The 16309-nt window shown below is 41.4% G+C and overlaps 1 protein-coding gene across 1 annotated transcript; it reads right to left on the reverse strand.

Annotated features, from left to right (window-relative positions):
• Window positions 1–7027: 7027 nt before the first annotated feature.
• On the reverse strand, window positions 7028–13361 carry RPP38 (ribonuclease P/MRP subunit p38). The gene is made up of 2 exons (XM_033931212.1): window positions 13125–13361; window positions 7028–8113 (listed from the first exon to the last, which is right to left on the reverse strand). The coding sequence occupies exon 2, from the start codon at window positions 8087–8089 to the stop codon at window positions 7187–7189; it is 903 nt and encodes a 300-aa protein (XP_033787103.1). The 5' UTR covers window positions 8090–8113; window positions 13125–13361; the 3' UTR covers window positions 7028–7186.
• Between the last annotated feature and the right edge of the window lie 2948 nt (window positions 13362–16309).

Raw genomic sequence — 16309 nt, forward strand, 5'->3', positions numbered from 1 at the left:
GGAGGTGAAGAGGCTATAAAATAAACCCACCAGGATGTCTGAAAAAAACACCCAATTGGGCAGAAAAATCGAATTGAAAAATCAATTCAGTAGGTTGAATTGAATCGAATTGAAATTTTTTTTTCCTGAATCGGGCAGCACTATCAACAGAAAAGATATGTTTTTTATGAGCCGCAGCAGCTATCTAAGTTAATTGCTACTAAAGGTCAATTAACCTCCTCACGGTGAGGACTGAATCAAAATAGTTCTGCTCAATGACAAATGCTTCTGGGGTTGTCAAGCCGTGTCTTTTTTTTTCTTTTTGAGTTTTCCTGATGATATTACTCAGTCCATGCTTTAGCTCCGTCTCCGGTAATTGTGGATTAGCTATACTTTGATAAGCTGTTTATTACCCTAAAATTCTGGATTAAGAGTATTTGATCCTTGTTGACGAAAATTATTTCAATTCATTGTATTTTTGCTTTTTAACTGATATTGTCAAATGTTTGAAAATTATAAAGAATTTAAGAACATAAGAACATAAGAAGTTGCCTCCGCTGAGGCAGACCAGAGGTCCATCTCGCCCAGCGGTCCGCTCCCGCGGCGGCCCATCAGGCCCATTGCCTGAGCAATGGTCCCAGACTATCCCTATAACCTACCGCTACTCTTATCTGTACCCTTCAATTCCTTTATCCTCTAGGAACCTATCCAAACCTTCTTTGAAGCCTTGTAACGTGCTCCGGCCTATCACAGCCTCCGGAAGCGCATTCCATGTGTCCACCACCCTCTGGGTGAAAAAGAACTTTCTGGCATTTGTTTTAAACCTGTCTCCTTTTAATTTTTCCGAGTGCCCCCTTGTACTTGTGGTTCCCCGTAATCTGAAAAATCTGTCCCTGTCTACTTTTTCTATACCCTTCAGGATCTTGAAGGTTTCTATCATGTCTCCTCTAAGTCTCCGCTTTTCCAGGGAGAACAGCCCCAGCTTTTTCAGTCTGTCAGTATATGAGAGGTTTTCCATACCTCTTATCAGTTTAAATTTAAAAAAATTTAAATTTAAAAAAAGATAATCCTTGCTTCACAGAGTTTACAATCTAATCAAACAGGACGATTGGGGTAGGGAACTACAGAAGTTTTGATAAGCGAAAGAATCAAATTTTTTTATAAAAACTTGACAAAATAGGCCTGAATGCCCCTTGCATTGAAGCACTATGCCATTTAACGTTCACCTTTGAATCGTAGTAAGTGCATAAGTGTAGTTACCTGCAAAAGCGGTAGTATTCTGTACAGCTGCTATGCATGCTCAGAACGTTGACTAAGTTCTGAGGTGTGGAACAACAATTCCATTCCTGAGCTGTCAGATGGTGTTACCCACTTATGTGCTTGATCGATCCTATCTATAGAAATCTAATACAGCTGAAAAACATTGTTTTTCTTCAAAAAGGAAATGGAACTGGGTAGAGAATAACATACACTAGCATTTCAGGCAGTTTCCTGTGATAAAGAATTTCAACCCTTGTTGCTTACAGCTTGTTCTTATAAACATTTCAGAACCCAGTTGAAAACTTATCTCTTCTCAAAATACCTGGCCAAGTAGTTCTATTGTGTTTCTCTTGTTACTTTTTTATATAATCTTTTGTAATCTGCGTTGAATTTACGGTTACGCGGTTTAGAAGCACAATGTTATGGTATAGGGATGGGGAAGCACAGTAAACATTTTGAAGGGATTCCTGCAGAAGAAAAGCTGCTTACCACCCCCAGGAATAGCAGTTTTTTCCTTGCAGCAAAACAAAGTATTTCCTGATGATTACTGCACACCCTATTTCCTCCTGCCCCCTGACTATAGCCAGTGATATCCAGTAGCTCCTTTTACCTTTCAAACTCACCCTCAAGTACCTTTCAAAAGTGGTACTTCTCTCCACTGGTCTCTGGCAGCCAGCAGCAATTCACCTGCACTACCCATGCTGACCCAACAGCTCTCCGCTTGCCATAACTTCCTGCTTAGGCTAGTAGTAGAATGCTGTTAAGTCAACACGAGTGGAAAACACAACCACCACCTACCTTTTCCATGGACATTGCATTAAATCTTTGGGCAGCTGGCGGCAGCAGCAACAAAGTAAGCCTGCTGTTGGCCTACCCCAGAAGCCACTTCTCTGCAGCAACTTCCTGTTCCCACATAGGCGGGACCTGCAGAGAAGTGGCTTTTGGAGAAGGCTGACAGCAGCAGGCTCACCTCGTTGCTGCCTGAAGATTAAATGCAGCAATTGGGGAAGAGGTAGGTGGGAGAGTCAGGAGAAAAAAAAAATCTGGGCCCGGACAATCCTCATAAAAATACGTTTCCCCAGAAGTATGGTGACTTTAGAAACTGACTGAATTTTGAATTTGGTTATAGTACTGAAACCAGCCCAAAATCCATTTTCTGCAGAAAGATTTTTAAAATTTTTGGCCATATTTTCAGTTTTGGTTGAAAATAACCATGCTTTCAATGGGAGCTGAAAGTTTGAGCTTTGTTCCATTTGGCTTCCTCCTGCCCAAATAGAAGCTGTCCTCCCTTCCTGATTCCATCCCACCCCCATGAATGTCTGACTCCAACCCATAGCCAATCTCTGGTGGTCTAGGGCTATAGTTGGGTCAGGGGCAATCCCCAGTTACTCCTGCCCATTCCGGCTCTGCTCTCAAAATGCCTGCTGCAACTGGGGTACTCCTCTCCCGGTACACTACCAGTGAATGGAAAGTAGCCAAGGGGGTTACTTTTTTTTCCCCATTGCATTTGTATGTAATTTTAGTTATGATCTTGCACAATAGTTTATATAGTATACAGAATGTTCAAAATAAATGTTTTTGATAACAAATTTTAGCAGGAATTGAAGTCTATAATTTTGGGATAGGCTCCCTAAGAATTAGTTTTTCTGTGGAGTTATGATGTCAGCTGTCAAGAGTATAGTGTAAAATCAGCTTCTGTAAAAGTACCGTGATTTTTAAATTTGTCTTAATTAGCTATAGTCCATGTAAAGGGACATGGATTTGATATACTGTACCATCTTTATGTACAATCCCACTCTATTCCTTGCCTCTTAGCTCAGGAGTGCCCTCCAGGAATCCAGGTTTGTTTTTTTATAAACCAGACTGTAAAAGCTTGTAGTTTCTGCTCGTTTATTTTTCTTTAACTTCAGTAGTTTTCTTTGCAAATTCTGCCCTTGTGCTGCAGAGATTCCCTATAGGGACAGCTCTGGCAGCAGGAAATCATAGACTTTGCATAAAACCTGTTTCCAAGGGGTTGGCTGCCAGTTGTTGCTCCCTCTAGCCAGCCTGAACATCGGTTTGGGACCCAGGGTCCATTCCCTTGCAAGCTGGCTCACCCTGGGTTTATCCACTAGTGGGTCTGAGTGCAGGCTGAATAGCTTTGTGGAGGTGCACCCAAAGAGGAATCAGAGCTGATTGTGTCCCTCTGCCAGGTTCAGTGGCAGCGGAGGTCTCTTGCCATTGGTAGTAGGTGGACCAGCAATCCAGTTTTCATGCTTGCAGAGGTAAAGGAACTCTCTGTTAGCTGTTTCAGCTTCCTTTGCAGCAATACACAGCACCTCATGCACAGTGAGTACAAAATAGAGAAACATGATAGCAGATAAAGGCCCAATGGCCCATCCAGTCTGCCCATCTGCAGTAACCATTCTCTCTTCCTCTCTCTGAGATGCCTATTCCCAAGCTCTCTTGAATTCAGACACAGTCTCCACCACTTCTGCCAGGAGACTGTTCCACACATCTACCTCCCTTTCTGTAAAAAAGTATTTCCTTAGATTACACCTGAGCCTATCACCTCTTAACTTCATCCTATGCCCTCTCATTCCAGAGCTGTATCAAGGAAAGTCCCCTATAATAAATGTGAAGCACCAATAGAAATCTAACTCACAAATTTTAAATAACCCAGCAAAATAAATCTATATATACACATTCTCACAGTAATTAAGATCTAGAAAGATTTTTTAATTACCGCGAGCAGAAATGGATCTCCAAATTGAAAGCTGTCAGCCCTATGGGGCTGAACGCAGAGATAGAATGGATGACATTGCTTTGAAAGTGGGAGAGCTTTGTACGGAGAGCTGTGTGATTGCATGAATGAGAGTTAAATGTATATTTAATTGTTGCACTAAGACGACGACGCCATATTGGAACAGCACAGAGTGTGTAGTGGTTTGATCTAAATGGTGAGAATGTGTATATATAGATTTATTTTGCTGGATTATTTAACTTTGTTAGTTAGATTTCTAATGGTGCTTCATATTTGTTATAGGGGACTTTCCATGAAACAGCTAATAGCGAACGCGAATTCACGCTGGGAGTCCCTCCTTGCTGCTAATCAAGATAAGTGCTATAGGCATAATATTAATCTTTAAAAAAATGCATGATTAAGTCTGACCGATGAGGAAGCTTGCTACATAAAACTTGAATTATACATGAAATAGATAATTCAAGTAACCCTGAGATCAATTGAAGAATGGAAGATTGTGAATAAATCCTTAATATATGACTGAATGATGAAGTTATTTTTTGAAGCATGCTAGAAGAAGTAAAGAGGAAGAAAAAATTGAATAATATGAGCTTTGATGAGTGTTGCAATGTTTGGAGAACTTATTTCCTGAATGCATCACAAAATGAGTCTTTAATTCTTGTTTAAAGTTCAAATGGGAATTGCCTAATTTGAGGCCTATGGCAACAAATTCCAAAGTGTAGGAGCTACTATGCTAATAAGTCTAGTTCTAATGGTATCGCAGCCAATAACATGACAAGGAGGGCATAAAGAATCAGTAGACAAAAAAAGACGACAGTTGTCCTGAATGGTAAATTTTATGAGTGAGAACAGGAGCAACTGGCAACTAGTGTTCCTGATGAAGTAAACCAGAGGGCTGGGGGCTAACATGATCATATTTATGTGAGTTAGTAATGAGTTTTTAATAGCCAGCCTTTGACCTATTTATAGGAGTCAAATGTATATCAGATATATAAGAACTACTGAAGAGGGCATTGCAGTAATCAAGTTTGCTGATAATGAAGAGATGAATTAACACCCAAACTGCTCTCTAAGTGAATAGATGTCTTACAGAATACAGCATCCACAGTTTGTAGAACCAAGAGCATACAATTTACAGACTAGAATTTAAAGGGATGATCTAAAATAACACTTAAACTCAAAGGCTGCAATACTAATGGGGATTGTAAGTTCAGGTTTACCTTTCCAAAAAATAGGACCCCCTTGGGTTTTGTCCGGGTTAATTCTAGATAGGTCCTGTATGCTAATATTAGCACACAACCTACAAAATCAAAAAGGATCACCTAAAATTTGCAGGAAGTGTGCAGTAAAATCCTGCATTACAATACAAGGCCCTAGTGCTGCATAGAGCATTAATAGTAAAAAAAATAATAAAAAATGATATTTAAAAACTCAGGATGTACTACATTAATTCACATTTCTTTTGTTTTATGATCCACATTGGAATTTAGTAATTGATAAATATTAGTTTTCAATACATTATGGCAAGCCTGAAAACCCCACTGGATGGCTGTGCTCCTAGCAGGGCTGGCAAACATGGCAGTAGGGTCAATCAGATAAACAAGGGCAGACTGACCATCTAATGGTACCTTTTGCTGTACTGTTAGGGGTCAGGCACCACTAGGGCATTTTCCTACCACCTGATAGATTTCAGCAAACAGCATCTGAAAGGGGAATTGAGGGGGGGGGGAAGGAGGATAAAGAAGTGTTATGGCATCATACCAGCCTCTTTAAAAAGGACAGCAGGCTGGGGTCCACTATCATGTATTCCTGCAACAAGACACATGCAATATGCCCAGGCACCACAATACTGGAAAATATTACTGCCTAATATGCTACTAACCCAGGGGTGTCAAAGTCCTTCCTCGAGAGCCGCAATCCAGTCGGGTTTTCAGGATTCCCCCAATGAATATGCATGAGATCTATTAGCATACAATGAAAGCAGTGCATGCAAATAGATCTCATGCATATTCATTGGGGAAATCCTGAAAACCAGACTGGATAGCGGCCCTCAAGGAGGGACTATGGACACCCCTGTACCAACTTATTGATTTGGTTAATAAAACCTGCAAAATTGTACAGTAAATTTTCTCCAAGTTACAGACTTATAAGCCACAGCAAACATCATCGTCATTTATATAGGAAATACCTATGGTATTTTCATCTTTTGATACCTGAATATGCCAATAAATTAAATGGCTAAATAGTACGTGTGTGAAGCTGTCTATATGAGGTTTTCTTCATAGCTTCTCACACCTGTAGGTGTGGGTACATGGGCAGAGTAACCAAAGCCTCCATGCGAGTCACACCAATAAAGCTGCAGCCACCCATGGTTACCTGCATCCTGATTTATACAAGCTAACTCCTTACTTATTGCAAACATACCTAAAAGTAAGAGCACACACACAATCCGTCTCTCTTCATACTACAAATCTACCTTCCTTTTGTGCCTGAGAAACATGCTTAATACACAGACCCCTACATAAAAGGACAGTAGATATACCAAATATTAGTACAATTTTACAACACACTTCCACATGGGAAACTCACAAGGCACTCTATAATAAAGTTCATATGTAAAGTAGTGTTACCAGGGGTCTCAAAGTCCCTCCTTGAGGGCTGGAATCCAGTCGGGTTTTCAGGATTTCCCCAATGAATATGCATGAGATCTATGTGCACGCACTGCTTTCAATGCATATTCATTGGGGAAATCCTGAAAACCCGACTGGATTGCGGCCCTCAAGGAGGGACTTTGAGATCCCTGTGTTAGACATATCCTTTCCATACAGAACTTGTTTGCCAAACAAAAGCAAGATAGCACTCTCCTGCAAGACGCTAGTCACCTCAAATTACAGGTCTCATATGAGATGGTAGGCTGACATATGGTATGCTTCACCCTTGCAGAGACTGTAGGTAAGACTGTGCTGAGTGCTAAATGAGACTTTTATTTTTCACATACATCAATCACTATTTAAAAAAAAAAAAAAAGTGGTGGTTTTTAGCACTTTTTAGTAAACAAACCAAAACTTTGGAGTTGAAAATTGGTGTCGATATCTTTCATGCATCTAAAACACTTCCAAACAATCCAACAGCCTGTATTTAAAGATAGAAGAATACACTAAGATTTTTTTATTGTTAAAAGGTGAAGTATACTTTTTTTTTTAATCACTTGGAAGTCAACTTTTTTTTCTTCACCTTACGCACTTTATTCGGATTTGGAACTAGCTTTTTTATTTTAAGGGTCTGTAAAGTTAAACTTGATGCAGCAACCTTGGCATCAGAATCAAGATAACCTGGTTCATGTTTACGTTTAAGATTCCGGGGTGTTTTAGAGGTTGACATCTCCATGGCTTCAGTCTCTTGCACTTCTTGGGGTCTATCCTGCTCAGCTGCTGTTAAGTTGTGCTCAAATGTACATTGAAGCCAGGGTACATACAAAAGAGGCACCCTTGCAGTTATTGCTCTTACTTCAGCATCAAATGTATTTGTGGATCTTCGGAAACCCAATGCCAAGACAGACTTTAAGCCAAGAAGAGGTGCTATGTTTTCACTGAGGCGTGGGACCTGGCAGGCAGGGATAGCCCGGCTCACACTTAGCTCAATAAGATGCATGGTGATCAGAGCAGGTTTGACAGATTTACAAACAAGCACCAAATTCAGGTCATTTTTCTCCAAAGCTCGAGTAACCTCGTTGACACCAAGTGCAAGCTCTTTCCGTAGGAGAACACTGGTCCACCCTTGTTTGACCTCAGTCCTTTCTGAACTAGCTTCCTTGCTCTCAGCTTCTTGCACCTCTTTATCACCTGCAAGTTTTTTAGTACCTTTACTGCACTGTCTGTCTCTGTTTTTCCTTTTTGCAATCTTGCAGCTTTTTCTCCTGTTTGGAGTTTCAATCTTTTTGAGTCCAGTCTCTGTGAACTTCTCTCGTAATGTCTGCACTATAAAGTGCATGTCATCTCCTTGCAATGCACTCCACTTCACAGAAAAGGGACTATTTAAAGATGTTTTCACAGCCAATGGCTTTGCTTTCCGTATGGACCCTTTAGCTATTTGGGCAGGGGAAGTCATCTCTGCTTTTGCTCTTTCCAACTACTAATTTAAAAAAAACAGAACATGAAAGTGTGTTAATTAGGAAATTGACACTATACAGAGCAACAATTCAGTTTATCAGCCTCATTTATTAAGATTGTATGCACTTCAAAATGACCACTGCCATCTATACATACCTTGACTTGAGGTAAGCTCCTCAATCAAAAACACTCCACCCAGCCAGCTGCTCATCAGACCATATTTTCATCATTGCAAAAGTGGCCTGTACCAGTGTCATGTGTATCTTTGTTAGTCTGTCACCTCTCACACATACAGGGGGGACCCTTTCTGTGGACCAATTTGACTGAGATGTGGTAGGTGTGTCTCAAATTAAGATTCCTTTGTTCTTGCCAAATATGTTGGTCCAGAGGAAGGCTACTAAAATGGTCAGTGGTCTTCGTTATAAGGCGTATGGGGGACAGACTTAAAGACCTCAATATGTATACTTTGGAGGAAAGGTGGGAAAGGGGAGATATGATAGAGAACTTTAAATACCTACATGGCATGAATGTACATGAGGCGAGGCTTTCATTTGAAAGGAAGCTCCAGAATGAGAGGCATAGGATGAAGTTAAAAGGTGATAGGCTCAGGAGTAATCTAAAAAAAAAAAAATACTTTTTTACAGAAAGGGTGGTAGATAGCATGGAATAGGCTTCTGATAGAGGTGGTGGAGACAAAGACTGTCTCTGAATTCAAGAAAGCATAGGTTAGGCACGTGAGATCTTAGGGAGCAGAGGAGATAGTGGATGCTGTGAATGGGCAAACTGAATGGACCATTTGCCTTTATCTGCCATCATATTTCTATGTTTTAATGTTCTTGCTAGGTTGGACAAACATGAAGAGAGATCCCCTAAGTCAATAGCATCATCATTGTATATTTTCTTGGGTTGGGTTTATTTCCTGGTTGATGATTGTTTTGTTGTGTAGGTGTGGTTGAATGTGATCAGATCAGAGTACATCTTTCTGAATAAAGATTAGGTAGGATGTGGCCACAGAGTTAGTCAGTGAAGCAGTATAGTAAGGCTTTGGTGGACTCATACTTAACACCAAAGACGTTGTGGTTAGAATGCCTATGGGTTTGGCTCCTCCTCTTATACAATCCAGAGAGTACATAAAAAAAATGACCATGAACCGAGAATTATTGTCCTTTAGTTTTCTTGAATTTATTTGATTAGAAATAGTAACATGTTCTCCCCATTAATGTGGGCTTAAAAGGAATTATGTATGTATGATTTGATTATGTATTGTTTTGTGTGATTTTTCCTTTGGAATTATTGGATATTGTAATGTATTCAAAATTATAATTTTAAAAAATGACCATGTTACAAGAAGCGTGGGACTTGTTATGCAAGGAAGGTCTGGTGCCTGTGGAAGATTCTACGCCTTGCAAATCTGCTGCACAAAAGCTGGACTGGTACAGATGGCAAGCGGCTCGCCAGCGTACTTTATCCAACTTCTCTATGCCTTCGTCGTCTCCAACATGGTCAACCTCAAAGCACTATTTATCGGGCTAACAGCAAAGAATATGCAGCATCTTCAACATGTACAAAATGCAACAATCAAACTTCTAAAGAACCTTCATGCCCATGACCCCCATCTCCAATGCTCTATCAATCCATTGGTTACCCATAGTCAAACGTTACGTCTTTAAGGGTTTGATGGTAGTGTACAATTCCGTGCACAACATGGCACCTAGCTACATGTCAGCTAAGCTTCCTCCATACGTCCCAAAAAGGTTGCTCTATTCCAAGGAGGAAACATCTCCAAATACCCCCTAGTTGTTCCCTCCAATCACAGAATGCGCTTGGTACTGCTCAGTGGCTGAAGTTGTAACTCGTGACAGTGACCGACCAGGTTAGCAGCAGGGCAGGAGCGTGGAAAGCTCACTCCTGCCCGCTTCACCTCAGGATCACCAGGGATTCCAGCGGCAGAGGAGGTATGATGGGCAGGGCAGGGAGGGGGACAGGGTGCAGTGCCTGGCAGGGAGGGGGCTGAGTGCAGAGCCTGACAGAGAGAGGGAAGAGGGCTGGGTGCAGTACCTGACAAGGAGGGGGCTGGGTGCAGAGCCTGACTGTGGAGGGAGGGGGCGCTGGGTGCAAAGCAGGGCACTTGAATATTAAGCTGCCCGACTTATATTCGAGTCAACCATTTTTCCTCCTTTGGGGTGGAAATGGGGGTCTCGACTTATATTCGGATTGACTTATATTTGGGTATATGTGGTAGGTTATTTAGGATTCTTAATTATTGATGTAATTAAAATATATCCTAGATTTCTTGGAAGTTCACTGAATCACAAAAAAATATATAAATTTATATATACATATAATGAAAGATGACCAACATAGAACAACTCTCATATCATATGCAGTACCTGACAAGGAGGGGGCTGGGTGCAGTGCCTGACAGGATGGAGAGAGGAAGAGGCTGGGTGCAGAGCCTGACTGTGGAGGGAGGGGGCGCTGGGTGCAAAGCAGGGCACTTGAATATTAAGCTGCCCGACTTATATTCGAGTCAACCATTTTTTTTTCCTCCTTTGGGGTGGAAATGGGGGTCTCGACTTATATTCGGATTGACTTATATTTGGGTATATGTGGTAGGTTCTTTAGGATTCTTAATTATTGATGTAATTAAAATATATCCTAGATTTCTTGGAAGTTCACTGAATCACAAAAAAATATATAAATTTATATATACATATAATGAAAGATGACCAACATAGAACAACTCTCATATCATCCCATGCCAGGTTACAATACTGCTGACCAGCATGTGTCAGATGTTCATCCCTTCCAGGATACATTCAAACTTTTCATGGGGGTTACCCTCAAGGAAGTGTGTATTTCTAAATGAATTTTCTTCTTATTGAAAAAGGCATTGTCCTTAAAGCAGAATGGCCTTCCCCCTAGCCACTTCCCCTTTCTGTTGTGAGCTTAGGCAGACAGGCAGTGAATAGAGAAAAAAAACCTAGAATAATGATGAGGGCTGCCCAGAGGTCTTCAGTGCCATCATTACCCCACCCTCTCCTCCCAGAGACCTTGCACTGAAGAACACTGCCCTAGGGCTGCATTTCTCAACTTCTTCAAGCCAAGTACTCCCTAAGCCTAACAAATACCAACTGAGTACTACCGCCAAAGCTCCACCCCTGACCCCACCCCCATAATAGTACTAATTGTAACGCAATTTCTTCCATCCATTTTTCATATACAGACAATATAATCTTATTAATATATAATGGTAACCACAAAATTAAAAAAAAAAAATCCCAAAGCACAGAGAAAATGTTAATTTATTTATGTTTGGGGGGTTTTCAAAGGCCAAGGCAGATGACTTTAAAATAGGCAATCCATAACAACTATAGAGCAAAATATAGACAGCAGATTTAAATTCACAAAACTGACACATTTTGATCACTAAATTGAAAATAAAATTATTTTTCCTACCTTTGGTGATTTCATGAGTCTCTGGTTGCATTCCCTTCTGACTGTGCATCTAATATTGCTTTCTGCCTCCTGCACACTTCCTCTCCTCCGCACCCCATTCCCTTCCCATCTCTCTCTGTCCCTCCATGAGTCCAACTTTTCTTCCTCTCTCCTCCACCCCTATTGGCAACTATATCGCCCTCTTTCTCATTGTCCATCTGTCTTGAGAGATGCAGGCATCTCTCCCACCCCCTCTACTGCCACATCCAACATTTCTCCCTCTCTCATCCCCCAGATCTTATGAAGCATTTTTCACCACTGCTCTCCAGCCCCATGCCAATTTCTCCTTCTATCACCCCTCTCCAGCACAATACCACATTCCCCCCCTTGCATCCCTTTCAATCTGCCCTCACCACCACCATATCCAACATTTCTCTTTCTCATCCTTCTATTCCCCATGCCTCACTCCTCTCTCTTTATGCCCAATTTTCCTTTCCCCATGTGCCACCATCTCTCACTCAAACACTCATGCCCATCATTTCTCCCTTTCTATTCCCTCCCTGCTATGTCTCAAGTTAGTGCCCCCTGCCTGCCTCCCTCCCTTCTGTTTCCCATGTTCATGCCCCTTCCCTTCCTTCTGTGTCAAGTTCGTGCCCCCTCCCCTGCCTTCCAGGGATGGCGCGTGCAGCAATTCACACGTTGCACGTGGCTGGCCTACATGCCTTCCCTCGTCAGAGAAGGTTCCAGGTCAGCTACACAGTGTGCGAGTCCCTGCACGGAGTGCTGCTGGGGGAGGAGGGAGCCAGTCCGGCACCAATGACTTACCAGGGTTGGCTTTGGGGGTGGGGGTGGTGCAGCAGGCAGGTAGGGAGGGATCCCCAGCAGCAGGTTGCGTACCCCCAACAAGCAGCCCACGTACCCCCAAGGGTACACATACTACGTGAGAAACACTGCCCTAGGGGAACCTTCAATTTTAAAGTATCCCTCAATTCAGTCTCTTTATCTGCTTTCCCTCAATATGACATTCTTTTAAATATTACATCAGTGAAGGATGTGTGTATATATCGCAAACAATGAGGGTAATTTCTAAAAGCTACTTAAATGGGCTTTTGAAAATAAACCACTCTTCCTGTAATTAAAAGTGTAAAACTGATGGTTGAGTGGGACTTATTTTATTGCTCTGGCTTTAGCTGCTGTGCGATTCCCTCCCTCCCCGTGTGACTATCTAGTCTTGCCTAATAGTTTTGTTTTTTTTCTATAAGCTGGGTGAGCCCAATTAACATGTGAAGACACGGAACCCCAGGGGCGCATCAGGTGCATCCTCCGTCCCAGCTACTTAAAAAAAATAAAAATAAAAAAAGACTCAAGCTTTCAACCCCTAGCCAAGTCTCTCTTTGCTCGCCGAACAGAGCAGTACATGCTTTTGCAGAAAAAAACAACTGCATACTACAAAGCAGAAGCACCACTATTATAGCTTCCGCAACCCGCTCTACTCTTAATCTTTCCACTCTGATAATATTTCGCAAAAAGCCTAACCTTGCACTTTCCACGTGCATCTAATACCAATTAAACCCACGAATAAAATAAATCCATACCAAGAATATCCAATCTTTCCTCAGACGTCTGGAACCAACACCACCCAGGAACTGGGGGTGGGGGGGAACTGTTTAATCGGACGCTTTAATGTTTTCTTTTCCACCAAACTCTACTTCTCGAGTAATTAGCAACACTTTGAGCAGAAAAACCACCACCACCACCAAACTCCAGCAGGCATAGAAATAGTTAGCTGCGCCAGAGTGAGGCTTGGAACACAAGAAAGTTGAAAGAAGTTATTGGAGCATCAGTATGAGGCACGTAAATACATTAGAGAGGTTATTGGAGCATCAGTATGAGGCTTGGAATACAACCCCTCCTCCGCCTAAAATTGGCAGCACTGGCTTTCCTTCGGTAACACTCATTTTGATACGCATTCGGGCTAAGAATTCTGAGCTCACAAATCCATCTTTTACCTTTTGCCATCATTGTTATACTATTACTACTTATAACTGGATGTCTTTTGGCCCAGAAATATCAAAGAAGAGACAAGTTAATTTAATCATGTATTTTTTTTTATGGGTATAACTTATGGGCAGACTGGATGGACCGTTCAGATCTTTATCTGCTGTCATTTACTATGTTACTATTTATCACTTATATAGCACTGAAAGGTGTACACAGCACTGTACAGTTTGACATTTAAGAGACGGTCCCTGCTCTAAAGATCTTACAATCTAACCTGGACAGGCTTCACATATAGGGTTGGGGATGCAGAATCCCCCAATGTGAGAGGTGTTAGACATTTAAAGCAGTCTTAAAGAGGTGGGCTTTTAACTTGGCCTAGAACACTGCCAGAAAGGGAGCCCATCCTTGGGATTCCAGCAGTTTGTTCCAAGCATACAAAGCAGCAAGATAGAAGGGACGGAGTCTGGAGTTGACAGAGGAGGAGAAGGACACAGATAGGAGGGACTTACCAGCTGAGTGGAGCTGGGGGGGAATAAATGAAGAGCCATAGTGAGGAACAGCTGAGTGAATTCATTTGTAGGTCAATAAAAGGAGTTTGAATTGTATTTGGGGATGGATGGGGAGCCAATGAAGTGATTTTAGGAGAGGGGTAATGTATGTATAGCGGCTTTATAGAAACATAATGGCAGATAAAGGCCAAATGGCCCATCCAATCTGCCCATCCACTATCTCCTCTCTCTAAGAGATCCCATATGCCTGTCAAGCTTTCTGTAATTCAGGCACAGTCTTTGACTCTACTGCCTACAGTAGAGCAGGATTCCTGATGCAGCTGCTGATTCAGTCAGATAGTTAACTTCTGCAGAATTTGGAGCCTGGAATCCAATTCCACCCTTCTAGGCCCATTTTTTTCTTCTTCTGTTCCAGGCTGAACCTATGCAATAGGATTATACCTAAGAGTTTAGTTTAATTGGTTTCTGGTTGACTTTGCCTGTTGCAAGTCTCTATTGTCTTTTGTTTATTGTTTTTGGTGATCCTGATAGGCAGTGATTCTCACATATGATAATTATTGTCCTGCTTGTCCTTAGAGAAAGCAAAGTTATTCACCTGAAGCAGATGTTCTCCAAGGATGCATATTACAACATGCTCTCCCACCTCTACTAGGAGTTGTATGCTTTAAGCTTTTGTATCCAACTGCCTGGTCCTGTGTGATTGAGGCAGGTGGGAAGATATATGCACAGTTGGGGCTGCAAAAAGCTTCTAGTAAATAGAATGCTGGGTACCATTTGTACTGGGCTCCGTCAGATGACACCACTCACATGTGGTATTATGTGTCCTTGGAGCACACTTGCTGTAGATGAGTAATTGCTTTATCCTAGGTGACATGCGATCAGTATGTATCCTTTATCCTTCCTACTATACTTATACAGTAGTGTTGCTTTACCACGATTTGGTACAGATATATTTGTATACATATACATGGCATACATATTCATTGTGGACATCTTGAAAACCAAACTGTGTAGGTATATCCCGAGAACTGGGTAGAGAACCCCTCCAGGGCCCTGCCAGTATAAAGTAGGTTTGTGGCAGAATATAGTTCTTATATGTAGACCACAAGTGGGAAACCACGGTCCTCGAGAGCCATAACCCAGTCAATTTGAGATTAATTTGAATGTACTGCTTCCATTGTACATAAATTGATCTCATCCATATTCTTTGTGGAAATTTTGAAAACCTGACTGGGTTGTGATCCTTGAGGACTGTGGTTGCCCACCTCTGATCTAGACTCATACATTCCTCCTGAATGCCAATGTTCAGGTTAAGTTATTGAATCCAAATATTTTTGAACTACTTTTTCTGAATCCATTCATTATATGCATCCATAAGATTACTTGTATACCCTGCTTTAGATATGCATAATCCTATGGATGCATATAATGAATGGATTTTGCATCCTGTGTTTTGGAGGGGACTGTTAAAGACCCTATTGCTCAGATCTTGGGGCTCAGCCTGATTGGTCAGGCAAGCTGCTGGAACACAGTGGCTTCCTCTGTGGCCAGTTAGGCTTTGATAAAGAAAAAGAGATAAAACTGTCAGGCTGACTTGGTCTACAATAGAACTGAGAGAAAAGACCTTGGAAGGTTTGGAAAAGATTTTTGGACATCCAACTAATTATTGTAGCAAATGTTTTGCAACAGGTGGCTTAGAAGAGTCCAATTAGGATATGCCTAAAAACAAGGCTGCAATGATTTTTGGCATTCCACTGGGCTTTGTATGATCAAGAATATGCATCCCAGCAAATATCCATGGAAAATCCATACTGAGCTATGAAGGACCAAACCTGAATGCATCTTGAGAAGATAGTGAGGATCTGTTGAGAGAGTCTGTGACATTTTTGTGTTTTGGAAAATTTTGTGTGTTATTTCTTTTCACCAAAAGTACATATTTTTAAAAGATTGTGGTTTTGAGGATTTTTCAGAAAAGCTCCAGAACACAGGTACAACAGGGAACTTCAAATATGAGTACTGTAAAGGATGCTGGAACTGTTGTAGAGTGGTGTATTCCAGAAAAAATATTGAGAAAAATGGGGATACCCAGGAACTCTTTTTTTTTTTTTTTTTAATTCTTTATTGATTTTCTAAACTTCAAAAGTGCAATACACAAATATATATCAAACAATAAGTTAATAAAAGCACATTCAACTTACAAATATGCATAACCAACCATTTTCTCCCCCCCACCCAATGATTATTCAGTAAAACACAGAAACATAGACTAT

Source organism: Geotrypetes seraphini, chromosome 2 (genome assembly GCF_902459505.1).
Source record: "Geotrypetes seraphini chromosome 2, aGeoSer1.1, whole genome shotgun sequence".
Classification (NCBI taxonomy): domain Eukaryota; kingdom Metazoa; phylum Chordata; class Amphibia; order Gymnophiona; family Dermophiidae; genus Geotrypetes; species Geotrypetes seraphini.